Below are 13,804 nucleotides of genomic sequence, written 5' to 3' on the forward strand. Positions count from 1 at the left end.
GGAAAATATTTTAATTATTAAAAAATATGCAGGAGATAAGCCCTTTGAAAGTGAATAATTAATACTTTTTAGGTATGTTTTTCAATCTAAAAATGTTTGATGTGTACTGCTCCTCAATTAGTACTGGGTCGGCGATCATCTGTAAATGTAGAGACTGAAGTAATGATGCTGAAAATTCAGCTTTGCCATCACAGGAATAAATTACATTTTAAAATATACTAAAGTAGAAAACGGCTATTTTAAATTGTCATAATATTTCACAAAATTACTGTTTTTACTGTGTTTTTGATCAAATAAATGCAGCCTTGGTGAGCATAAGAGACTTTTTTCAAAAACATTAAATAATCTCTGACCCCAAACTTTTGAATGGTAAATGTGTAAACTTGGCCCATTTTTTTTTTTTTTGGTAATTTTTTAAAATACATTTTAATGCAAGAAACCCAGACCAACTTTATCATTTGACTGGGAAAATATTTTAATTATTAAAAAATATGCAGGAGATAAGCCCTTTGAAAGTGAATAATTAATACTTTTTAGGTATGTTTTTCAATCTAAAAATGTTTGATGTGTACTGCTCCTCAATTAGTACTGGGTCGGCGATCATCTGTAAATGTAGTCTTGATTGTTTGTGATGTTAATTCTATGACTTAACTTATACTTAAACCTCTTATTTTGAGGGTGAACCTAACATTCAGCCAGGCTAAAATATTGTTTAATGTTATATATGATACCAGTATCCAGATACAAACTTCCATAATCTCTAAAATATGCACTAAAAGATCAACAAGCTTCAGAATATGAATTGGCATTGCTGAGATGAGATGCTATGAATGCCATTATCACATCAGTGTGTGGAGTGAGTCAGCGTTTAGTGAAACCTTTCACAGGTTGTCTGGGTCCAGCTCAGCCCGGGGTGTGCAATGATTCGGATAATTGCACCGTGTGCTGATTTAATGGAGGCGTGGGTGTTTCTTAATGCATAAGACCCTGATAATCAATTCAGCTGTCACATACTGTATGTTATCCACGTGAGTCTGATTTAACTATCAGAACCAAGAAGAGGGAGAGTGGTCTATAAAGGCTGCTTTTTAGTAGCTAATACTTTTTGACGTTTACTCAGTTTATATATATATACAAGAATTATATTTTACTATTTTTTGGTAGTTTAATATTTTTATGATTTACTTTTATGATATATGGTTACTGAATGATGGTCATATTTCTAGATGAAAGTATGTTATTCAAATGTAGTGTTATCCTTGATGACTAATGACTTTGTGTTTTCTGGGCTCCTGACAAAGTTTACTTTCTCGGTTGTGTTTAAAATGGCACTGAGAGACAAAGATGTTGTAGTTTTAGTTCAGATAATTAAGTAAGCATGCAGTTATTTTACTGCAACAGTTCTTTAAACTATCCATGTGAGGTGACATTTTAAATGACTGTTATTTAAAAGCAAAACAAAAACATTGTACGTAGAGACGTAGTATTTGGCTGTTGTCTTTGGGTAATCTAATCTGTTTAACAAGGAAAATATAAATCAGCTGAAATCTCCTTCATTCCCACACACTGAAAGTGCAATCAATAATTATCAAATTAAAGCCTGTCTTGGAAGACGTATGAGAACAGAGTGACCTATAATTAGATGATTAAGAGTAATTTAAGTGTTTGCTTGAGTTTGGATATGTAGGTGGAGTTGGTCTCTCTGTTGTACTACGGTGTAGTGGTGAAAGTAGGTTGAAGGTCATGGGTCTTATATTCATAAATAAAATATATACTTAAATGAATAAATAAATCAAATGAAAAATTATGTATAAAATAAAAACAAAATGATATTCTTTTATAATGTTTTATTTTAATTTTTTTTATTTAATTTAATTAAACATACATACAATTATTAATTATATTTATATAATTTAAAATAAAAACAACATTATATATGGTTTTATTTAAATGATTTTAAAATAATAATACACATTCATAAAATTTGTATTATTTATATATAATTAAAATGTTTATATGAAATCATATAAAAATAAATATTATTTTATATATTTATAAAGTATTTTTATAAATTAAAAAATGTACATTTATTTTAAATAAGTCTATGATTGTGTAAATAAGTTTATGAATGTGTGTGTGTGTGTGTGTGTGTGTGTGTGTGTATGTATCCTCCTGACTACCAGAAAAATAAGTTTTGTGAATGTAGTTTTTTTTATGTCATTACATTGTTTAGAATTGTTTTTGAAAAATTATTTTTATTTTATTGTTATACTATGTCCTCTACAGAGGACACCAGAAGTACATTTTTTAACAAAAAACAAAAAGAAAACATGAATAGACATGAAAAGGCAAAACCAGTGGGATTTTTTTAAATCACCAATCGATTCTTTTAATACCAAACTTTGAATAAAGATGATTCTCAACTACGTTGTGAAAGATATAACAGAATGATTTGATTTAATGTGTGTAAAATTGCATAAATAACATAAACAGGTTTTCCCACTATATACACTATACGTATCTATGCATATAAATTAATATCAGGACACTTTTTTTGTGCAGCTGACAGTAGTAAGAAATGTCTTACTGAAAAAAGTTCTGATCTGAATGCAGTGAAAACCAAATGTAGTGTAAATGTGTATTTTGTAGTGTGTGGGCGCGTGTGTGTGTTTGACCCACAGCTTCAATACACACAGTTGGGAATAATCTTCTTCATACATGTACACACTTATATAACAACACTACTATGCTTCTCCAACAATCCATTAGTTGCTCTGGCTGGCAGACTTTCCTGTCAGCCGAAAACAACAGTATTGATTTATTATTCAATACAGAGTTGGAGCAGTGAGTTGGATGCCTCTGTCTGATTGTAAGGCAGAGCTGGAAAGATTAAAACACATCGAGGGAGACTATTAGAGGCACTCGAGAGAAAAGGAAGATGTGTTTCTCAGCTACGTTTTTATTACTAGATTATATTGATCTGTATAATGAGGTTTTTATCTGCTGAGTGCATCTGGTGCCTTTGCACACAAATACACGCTTCTCTACAAGTGCATATATGAGTTGTAGATCCATTTCTGTATTGATCAAATCCTGGTTATTCACCTGTCTGAGGGCCAGGTTTTAGACAAGGTTATTTTGTGCTGTTATCTGGGATGGATGTGTTTGCGGCAGTGACACTGAGCTTGATGAACACTGATGGACAGCAGCTTCTGTTCAAGCAGTGTTTGTCATTCAGGAAATGACACTCAGAACTTGCCGGAGAAATTCTCAATTCTATTATATCCGGGAATTGGGCTGCACCCAGACAGTGACATCAGAATGCAGAAAGCCCATAATTCAATCACGCTTGCTTCCATGCAGATGATATTAACTGAAATTAATCCTTGGCTCTAAGACATCCTCAGAGCTCCTCAGCACAGGCAGCTGGAGACGAGGACGCCTGTATGTCTCTAATATGAAGAAAACTGTGATGAGGAAGAACTGATGCTGTGTCATCCTTCTATGTGCTACAATATGATTCTTTGGTTGTATCGCCACCTACTGGACGAAATTTACTGATATCAAGATCACAACTAGACTAAAAGGAAGTTTGTCTGGTAAATACATGTTATATATTTGGCTGTCTGTATATTATATCATATTATATTATTATTCAAAACTTTTCAGTTTATAAAACAATTAATTTATGCTCACCAGGGATGCATTTATGTGACAAATAATATTGTTTATAAAATAAAATAAATCATAAAATATTATTGCAATTTAGCATTTTTCTATATATTTTAATATATTAATATATTTTGAAATATAATGTATTCCTGTCGGCAAAGCTACATTTTCAACAGTCATTACTCCAGCCTTCAGTGTCACACGATCCTTTAGAAATCATTCTAATATGCTGATTTGCAGCTCAGTAAACATTTATTATTATTATTATTATTATTATTATTATTCGCTTTGAAAACAGTTAATATTTTAATGGAAATCTTGATGGGGTTTTTTTTCATAAGAACAACATTTTTTTTAAATATCAATTTTAAAAAATGTTGTTCTTATGAACAACATTTTTTTAAATGAATATTTAAAAAAATATTAATTTAAATATTAATTTTTTGTAATTTTTTTGTAACATTAATAATTTTACTGTCACTGTTTGATCAATTTAATGCGTCCTTTCTAAATAATAATATTATTTAAAAAAAAAACTTACTGAGCCCAAACTTTTTGAACGTTTGTAAATAAAAAGGTGTAGTGGCTTTTCGTGTCATGTTCCTCTGTGACCACTAGATGGGGCTCAAGTAAAGAATTATTGAAAGATTGTCTGAGAACGTCTGGATTCTCCATTGGTTTTGCAGCAGTAGGCCTATTGTAAATGTTTTACAAACAAAAGTGACCTTAAAATTAGCCTCTTGAATTTATTCATTGGTTTCATGCTTCTGACATTCAATAAATAAATAAATAAAGTAATATATTATACTAAATATATTTTACAAGTATTGCTATTTCCTTGATCATCAACATATATTTGAAACATACAATTCTATATATGCGACCCTGGAGCACAAACACAGTCATAAGGGTCAATTTTTTGAAATTGAGATTTATACATCATCTGAAAAGTGAATAAATATGCTTTTTTCGATGTATGGTTTGTTAAGATATAACAATATTTGTGCAAAAAAAAAATCAAAATAATCAGATAATCGCATTTAAAGTAGTCCAAATGAAGTTCTTAGCAATGCATATTACTAATAAAAGGTTAAGTTTTGATATATTTAAGGTAAGGAAATTTGCAAAATATCTTCATGGAACATGATGTTTACTTAATATCCTAATGATCTTTGGCATAAAAGAAAAAAGTCGATAATTTTGACCCATACAATGTATTGTTGGCTATTGCTACAAATATACTCGTGCTACTTATGACTGGTTTTGTGCTCCAGGGTCACATATGTTTCATTGAAAGCCACAATCAGTCATGTGTTCCCAGGAGAGTGTGAGGGAAAGAAAAAGACAATGAGAGCGACATCGAGCATTGAAGCCCATGAGGGAAAGGCTAAAGAGAGTCGGTGGCTCTTTTCTCCTCGACGCATCCTCACTAAATTTACACCATGAGCTCTGAGCTCCTGGAGCGCAGGTTTACAAAGACTCACAGCTCATCGCCACAGGCAACGGTTAAATAAACGGGTTCAGCAGCTGGCAGGTGACTGTGACGAGTGTGGCGGCGCGCAGCGGCCTTATCTCAGCAGTGACTGTCACACATGTCTGTGTTCATCTGTGTGACACGATGCCCTCTATAGTGGCCAAATAAGGCTATTTTCTTCTTTTACCACCATCTATGGGGAAAAACAGAAAGTGCATGTTATGAATATCTGTGACCAGAATTTTATGTTTAATATTTCATATACTACTGAAAAATAGACTGGACAATCATGGGCGGTTCTAGGGTGGATACACGGGATGCACTTTAAAAATATATGTTTAAAAGTTACATTGGCTAAGTGGCTTTATTCATTTATTAAAAAAAAAAAAAGCCAAGTATAATTAAACATGCAGGGCTCTATACTCTTTTTTTTTAAGAAGCACTTGTACATGCATTTACACTGCTCTTACAAATTGCATTAATAATGTTATTAGATTAAAGTATTAAATATGGAAAAATGGAATACTGAAATATGAAATGATTGAAAAATAGAATACTTAATAATTTTAAACTAAAATTGCCAGTAGGTGGCGGCAAACTGCTGTCTGAATAAGTGAGTTGTTGATTCATTTATTCAATCAATTCTTTCAAAACAGCTGATTCATTCAGCAACGAAGTAAGAATTGGTCAGTGAATTATTGACACACCCGAAAAAAAATGAATAAAATCTTATTGATGCCAAACTTTATATTATATATAATATTACACCAAAAAGTACCATGGTAGTATCACATTTTTTGGACATGTACTACTGTGGTAATACTATGGTATGACACAGAGTACCTTGTAAATGCCTTGTTAATGGTTGCATTGTAGTTTTATTTATACCTATAATTTTATCGTAATAGTAATAATATTATAGCATTTAAACTTGTTTTTATATTTCCGTTTTAATTTAAATTTGAGTAATTATTATGTCCTTTTGCCATTTTTATTAGTTTTTGTTTTTGTTAATATTTCTATCTAGGTTTATTTTTTCATATATATTCTTTTGTTGTATTTTTTCTTTCTAGATTTATTTTATTTAGTCATTTTAGTACTTATTTATTTCAGTAATTTCCCCCCCCTTCTTTACTTTCAATAAATAAATTAAAATATTATTAATAACAACAACAACAATAATAATAATTGTTTTACTTTTAGTTAGCAACAACAACACTGCATGGTACACTACGATAGGCCTATATATTAAAATCCCGGTATAAACATTTGATTCTTTAAAGTAGCTACATTTGAATACCATGCATGGTATATTATTATAGTTATCATACAATACCATTGTATTATCTGATACCATCACTGGACTTACATATTTGTATAGGAAAGTTATGTATAATTTGGTAATATTCTACTTATATACTGTAAACGGCTGGTCACTGTCTTGTAGTTTAGGTGTTTTTATAACTCTTTGGACATTCAGGCTGACAGGCAGCACAGAACCCACAGGTTTCAGCAGCACCAGTCCTGTGATGATATGAACACAGTGAGCAGAAGCCGGCTCTGCAGTTATGTAATCCAGTCTGTGAGGGACAAGAGTTAATTTTAGTTTGGGATGTGTGGAGTGCAGGGTCTGTTCCTGTCAGCACAGAGAGTGATAAGAACCCTTTAGGAATCATCTGATCCTGCTGAAATATTCCGACTCCTGCCTTTGTGTCCCTTTTTTCCATCTACACACACACACACAGAGAACCTCCCTGGGAAAATGCAGGCTTGTTTTTCAGAGGTCCAGGTGGTATTAGTGAGATTTTGATCTACCAATTGTCACGTATAGGTCTTCCTGTACTAATGCATTTCTAGTATTTGTAAATGAATAAATAAACAAATATTATTAAATAACTATTATATTATATTTAGTGCTGTCAAATGATTAATCGCGATTAATCGCATCCAAAATAAAAGTTTTTGTTTACATAATGCGTGTATACTGTGTATATTTATTATGTATATGTAAAGACACACATACAGCATATACAGCATCTCCTTGCACTGGCTACCGGTTGCGGCCCGAATCAAGTTCAAGACATTGATGCTTGCATATGAACATTTAAAGACTAAAATAATAAAAATAAAAAATTAATAAAATAAACAAACACAAAATGAAAATAAAGTGGCAGCCCCTCGCGGACTACTGCCGCGCACAAAACACAAAATAAAGTCCAGGCCTGGTCCTCTCTCGTCCAACACTGTCGTCACTCCTCCTTTTATCCTTCTGGAGCTCCTCTCGCTCTGTTCCCACGGCTCTCGGCCCCGCCCCTCTCGTCACAATATACATGCATGTGTGTGTATTTATATATACATAATAAATATACACAGTACACACACATACATTATGTAAACAAAAACTTTTATTTTGGATGCGATTAATCAAGATTAATCGTTTGACAGCACTAATTATATTATATCATATTTATCATGTTTTTCTCACTTATTAAATTTGTCCTGAAATTAGTAATATCATGAATCTTTTTTTTTTTTTTCATTTTTATATTCAAATGCAAAATAATTGTAATAATTTATTTAATACAAATTTTAATCTGGATTTTTCAAAATATATATTATAATATATAATAATGTTATTATAATATATTATTTAAAAACAGGAGATAATTAAACCATGCAATTTTAGCTTTATATATATCAGTATATGTTATTATAGAATTTTATATTTGAATTAATATTATATATTTTATATTAATGTTTTTTATATATGTATTATGTATTTTATTTTTTACTTTGTCATGATTTTTTAAAAATGTAATTGAATTAATTATTTTTATAAATAATATTTATTAATTGTAGTCATTTGTGTATGAGTGTGTATATATATATATGTGTGTGTGTGTGTGTATTATAATAATTTTGAGTGTGAAATGTTTAATTTTTAAATATTTAATTAAAACTTGAAACTAATTTTAATTAAGGTACTACCTTACAGACATTATTTTGAATTAAAAGCTGGTTTAAAAAGTAAATTATGGTTGTCAAAATCACTTCACTATGTGGCATTTTTAGCTTTCTAACATTTACCCAAACATCTGGATAACATCTAGATAATGTTAGAGGAATGTCGCAGTGCATTCCTCACCCTCATTCCGGCATTATCTGGGAATACTGTTCATCACTGGAGTATTTACAGAAAACTGCAATGTTTGCACATAATTTCCTGTCAAAAGAAATAACATAGGCATATCCTTATTAGGGAAGAGGCTACAGACTGTCTTTTCTGTGGCAATCTTTCAGAACATTCTCACTGAGAGAAATAGCAAAAAAGCATCTCTGACCTCTGAGAACTTCTGTCATTAGGGCATTTCGCACCGCTTTAGTTCCAGAACTAAACGTACAGTACTAAAGTACTGGGACGATTTTGCACGAACTATTTCCCAGTACCATTTAAAGGGTTGCATTCGCACCGAGAGTGTGTACTAAGAAAAAATATTTACATGTATATATTTATATTCATATAAATTATATCATATAGCCTATAAATATATTTAATATATAAACGTCACATATTTTTCTTAAATATATATGTAACAAAGTTCGTAGTCACGGGAAGAAGGAGGCGGGAACTGGTGAACATTTAAAGACTAAAATAATAAAAATAAAAAATTAATAAAATAAACAAACACAAAATGAAAATAAAGTGGCAGCCCCTCGCGGACTACTGCCGCGCACAAAACACAAAATAAAGTCCAGGCCTGGTCCTCTCTCGTCCAACACTGTCGTCACTCCTCCTTTTATCCTTCTGGAGCTCCTCTCGCTCTGTTCCCACGGCTCTCGGCCCCGCCCCTCTCGTCACAATATACATGCATGTGTGTGTATTTATATATACATAATAAATATACACAGTACACACACATACATTATGTAAACAAAAACTTTTATTTTGGATGCGATTAATCAAGATTAATCGTTTGACAGCACTAATTATATTATATCATATTTATCATGTTTTTCTCACTTATTAAATTTGTCCTGAAATTAGTAATATCATGAATCTTTTTTTTTTTTTTCATTTTTATATTCAAATGCAAAATAATTGTAATAATTTATTTAATACAAATTTTAATCTGGATTTTTCAAAATATATATTATAATATATAATAATGTTATTATAATATATTATTTAAAAACAGGAGATAATTAAACCATGCAATTTTAGCTTTATATATATCAGTATATGTTATTATAGAATTTTATATTTGAATTAATATTATATATTTTATATTAATGTTTTTTATATATGTATTATGTATTTTATTTTTTACTTTGTCATGATTTTTTAAAAATGTAATTGAATTAATTATTTTTATAAATAATATTTATTAATTGTAGTCATTTGTGTATGAGTGTGTATATATATATATGTGTGTGTGTGTGTGTATTATAATAATTTTGAGTGTGAAATGTTTAATTTTTAAATATTTAATTAAAACTTGAAACTAATTTTAATTAAGGTACTACCTTACAGACATTATTTTGAATTAAAAGCTGGTTTAAAAAGTAAATTATGGTTGTCAAAATCACTTCACTATGTGGCATTTTTAGCTTTCTAACATTTACCCAAACATCTGGATAACATCTAGATAATGTTAGAGGAATGTCGCAGTGCATTCCTCACCCTCATTCCGGCATTATCTGGGAATACTGTTCATCACTGGAGTATTTACAGAAAACTGCAATGTTTGCACATAATTTCCTGTCAAAAGAAATAACATAGGCATATCCTTATTAGGGAAGAGGCTACAGACTGTCTTTTCTGTGGCAATCTTTCAGAACATTCTCACTGAGAGAAATAGCAAAAAAGCATCTCTGACCTCTGAGAACTTCTGTCATTAGGGCATTTCGCACCGCTTTAGTTCCAGAACTAAACGTACAGTACTAAAGTACTGGGACGATTTTGCACGAACTATTTCCCAGTACCATTTAAAGGGTTGCATTCGCACCGAGAGTGTGTACTAAGAAGTGACGTAAGCCGGTCGACAGCTGCGTCATTTGTGCGCGGCGTTCAACAACAGAAACAAAGAAGAACAACGTTAACAACAGGAGGATGGAGGACGCTGTGATCGGAGCTGTGTGTTTGTTGTGTCTCGCGGGTTTCACAATAATGGACATGGAAAGTCGACGTATACGTAAAGCGATTGAAAGAACGGAAAGGAGGACTACGAATCTCCAACGACAACTGGCAGTGCTACATTTGCTACAAGTGGCTGCACTTCAGCGTCCGTCCATCTATCGCTCTTCTCCATACTTGCGAATTAAGTTGACACAATGTTTACAGTATGTTTACACAGCGTTTTAAATCATGGCGGGTGAGGGCGTTTTCGTACGCGTTTGGCCAATCAATGTCTACTTACGTCACGATTAGTACCAGTTGTGCTGGTTAGACCCTGCTCCGAAGTAGGAGCTAATTTGGTTCTCGAAAAAGGCAGTCCGGTACTAAAATCGCACCCAGTTCCGGCGGTGCGAAAACGCCAAAAAGTGGGTAGTTCCACAATTAGTTCTGGTACTATGAAAAGGTTCCCGCTGTGCGAAAGGCCCTATTACTTACTCACCCTCAAGTCCTGTAAGACTTTCAAACAGGACCCTAAAAGTGGTCTGTATGACCACTGATTTTCTCTGCCATTTCATAGGCCGCCACCTTCTTTTTTCTAAGAGGCTTGACTCCAAAAGTACAAGGTGACCTGCAGTAGAAAGCAGCCCCACTCTTAGATATCCAGTGACTTGGCATGGCTCACTCTCACATGAAAGCTTATTAAATCAGGCAAATGGAATAGGAAGGCTTTTCCAGCTCTGACACCATAGAAAAGCAGGTCAGTACTTGCTGATGGATACAAAAGCTCTTGTGAGCGGCCTTGCTGTCTCCTGCCTATACACAAGCAGCCTGTGCCAGCTGATACAGAACCTCATAAGTAACTGATCTGGAATGCTCTACATACTGTAAGCAGCAGCTCACAATGGATTCTAATGTTAGCGTGTTGCTAAGCTACATGGGTTGAGTTCTGAATTGAAGAACTGGCTCCCTTTCAGTTCATAAGTGTGAAATTGAATTGGCTTCACACCACAGGAAGCTGAGGAGTTCACTAAAATGCAATTTAAAGAAATTCAAAACAGGTGATAAATACTGGAAAATAAAAATGATTTCCCCAAAGTCCACAAAAGTTAATTTATTAAACATGATGAAATATATTCAAACTTGTCTACACTACCATTCAGACGTTTGCCGTCAGTGTGATTAAATTAATCATTATATTCAGCAAGAACATGTTGAATTAATCATAAGTGATAGCAAAGAAGACATTTAGGATTATAATGTTACAAAGATTTCTACTTCAAATAAATAGTTTTGAGCTTTTTGTTCATCAAAGAATCCTGAAAATAATACTTTTGTGGAAACCATGATAGATTTTTAAGCAGCACAATTGATAATAATAATAATAAGTGTTTCTTGAGCAGCTAAACAGCATATTAGAATGATTTCTGAAGGATCGTGTGATACTGAAGACTGCAGTAATGGCTGCTGAAAATTCAGCTTTGCATCACAGAAATAGCCTGGCAATGTTTTTGGTCACTTTTTCAAATTGATGTAATTAATGTAATCAATCAATTTAATTATTATTATTTTTAAGTTTTAATTAAGTTTTATTGTATAGATTTTGTAAGCTGCAATATATGACGTATTTTAAAATATATTCTATTTAAGTATATTTTAAAATGTACTTTATTCCTGTGACGCAAAGCTGAATTTTCAGCATCATTACTCCAGGCTTCAGTGTCACATGATTCAGAAATCATTCTAATATGCTGATTTGGAGCATGATTTCTTATTATCATGAATGTTGAAAACAGCTGTGCTGCCTAATATTTCTGTGGAAACTGAATGAAAGTATTAATTTCTTCATAATAATAATAGTGATACTTGCCTTTGCTAGCACCACTAATAAGCAAATAGAAATAAGATTTCACCTTGCATTAAACAGGAATGTTCTCCCATGGCGCTGCATTAATTTCAGTTTGGCAAGGTTTTCAGAAAGGTTAAATCCTATTTTATGGTTCCCTGATTATTTTTTGTGCTCTCCTTAATGAGATTTTTTTTTTTTTTTTTAAATCAACTGACTTCGAACCAGAGGAGGTCAGAGACCACATGAAATGAGAAGTTTCTTTCATATTAACAAAGTTCAGTTGCACACTAGATGGTGAAATTTCTTTCTAACTGTATATCTTTTTCTCTTTTGCTTTGTCTAATATTAAACCCCCAAAAAACAGTTCACTCACGCAGATACACTTAATATATGTGAAAGGACTTGAAATATGAATGAGTGGGCAGAGTTTACTGCTGTTTGGCCAATCACCAGCAATTCCAAAGCAAGCATGGGTTGGTTTCCTTTTACAGTCTCCCTGTTACACATGCTGTTTTGAAGGCATGAATTCACACACACACATACACACACACACACACACTGGCGTACACACAGCTGCACTTGACAATCTGCTGCAGGCTTGCCAGCCGGCCGGCCACTGATTCTGAGCTGTGAAACAGAAACAAGAGTCTGTGAGAGAAAGGAGCTAGAAAAAGAAGTTGAAGAATCCTGAAGAAAGCAACTTTGGTTAAAGATCCTTGAAGAGCACCTGTCACTTGCTCAATGATTGGGTGATACGGATCCAAGGCCTGGAAGTAACTGAAGAGATCCAACTAAAACTTCTTCCAGCACTGTCTATGGGTACGGAATGACCTATTGCACTGTCCACAGCCTCTCCGAACTCCCTCACCACCCATGAAACGCTTTAGCAGCTTGAGAGGGACCAAAAAACGCAAGGACCAAGAGGGGCGGACAGGGAGACGGCAGTCAGAGCCCCACGGCCTCCTGGGAACCAGTAAGATGGCAGTTAAGGCTTATTCTGCAGCATTGTTTTTTTTTATGTAGCAACATGCAATTTATTTACATGACTTTGTTATATATAATGTATTCATTTTTTTTCCATGAGTGACATTTGCAGGTAATGTTAAAATATTTGGACACTTGTAAGAATATCATTGCATTAGATATCAAAATATCAAACAAGCATTTTCTTAAGTAAAATGTTAGTTTTAGTAAAAAAGTTTAGGTAACACTTTATTTTAAGGTGTCCTTGTTACATGTACTTCCTTATTACTTATAATAACAATAAATTATGCATAATTAAATGCAAGTAACCCTAAGCCAAACCCTAATCCTAACCCTAACCATATAGTAAGTACATGTAGTTAATATATTACTGAGTACTTAAATGTATAATTTTACTGTAAAAAGGACACCTTAAAATAAAGTGTAGCCAAAGTTTAGTAGGTCTTAAATTAAAACAATATGTTTATTGTAAAACAAATGATGTCTGAAGTGAAGATGCAAAAGTATTTGGGCACATTCTGGTTGTCAAACTTAGTCAACAGATCTGACTAGGCTATATATATGATATTTTGTATTATTGAGATATATATTATACATATTATTAATATTTTGAATTCGTTTTTTCATTTTTATAGTTTTTAATTTTATATTTTCGTTTTAATATTAGTTACAAATGTAGTATTTTGCTGTGTTTTGTCATTTTTATTGTAGA

At 32.4% G+C, this 13,804-nt stretch overlaps 1 protein-coding gene across 5 annotated transcripts in view; it reads left to right on the plus strand.

The window, feature by feature from the left end:
- LOC107558543 (5'-AMP-activated protein kinase subunit gamma-2-like) overlaps positions 1-13,804 on the plus strand; it is a 59,595-nt gene that overhangs the window by 1,454 nt on the left and 44,337 nt on the right. Inside the window, exon 1 of one of the 5 annotated variants that reach the window (XM_016242199.1) lies at positions 12,665-13,081. The exons of the other annotated variants lie outside the window; for them this stretch is intronic. Coding sequence (XP_016097685.1) covers positions 12,982-13,081 — 100 coding nt within the window. The 5' untranslated portion in view covers positions 12,665-12,981. Of the gene's footprint in view, positions 1-12,664; positions 13,082-13,804 lie in introns of those variants that run through there. 5 annotated transcript variants of the gene reach the window in all.

Source organism: Sinocyclocheilus grahami, unplaced genomic scaffold, assembly GCF_001515645.1.
Source record: "Sinocyclocheilus grahami isolate Dianchi unplaced genomic scaffold, SAMN03320097.WGS_v1.1 scaffold648.1, whole genome shotgun sequence".
NCBI classification, from domain to species: domain Eukaryota; kingdom Metazoa; phylum Chordata; class Actinopteri; order Cypriniformes; family Cyprinidae; genus Sinocyclocheilus; species Sinocyclocheilus grahami.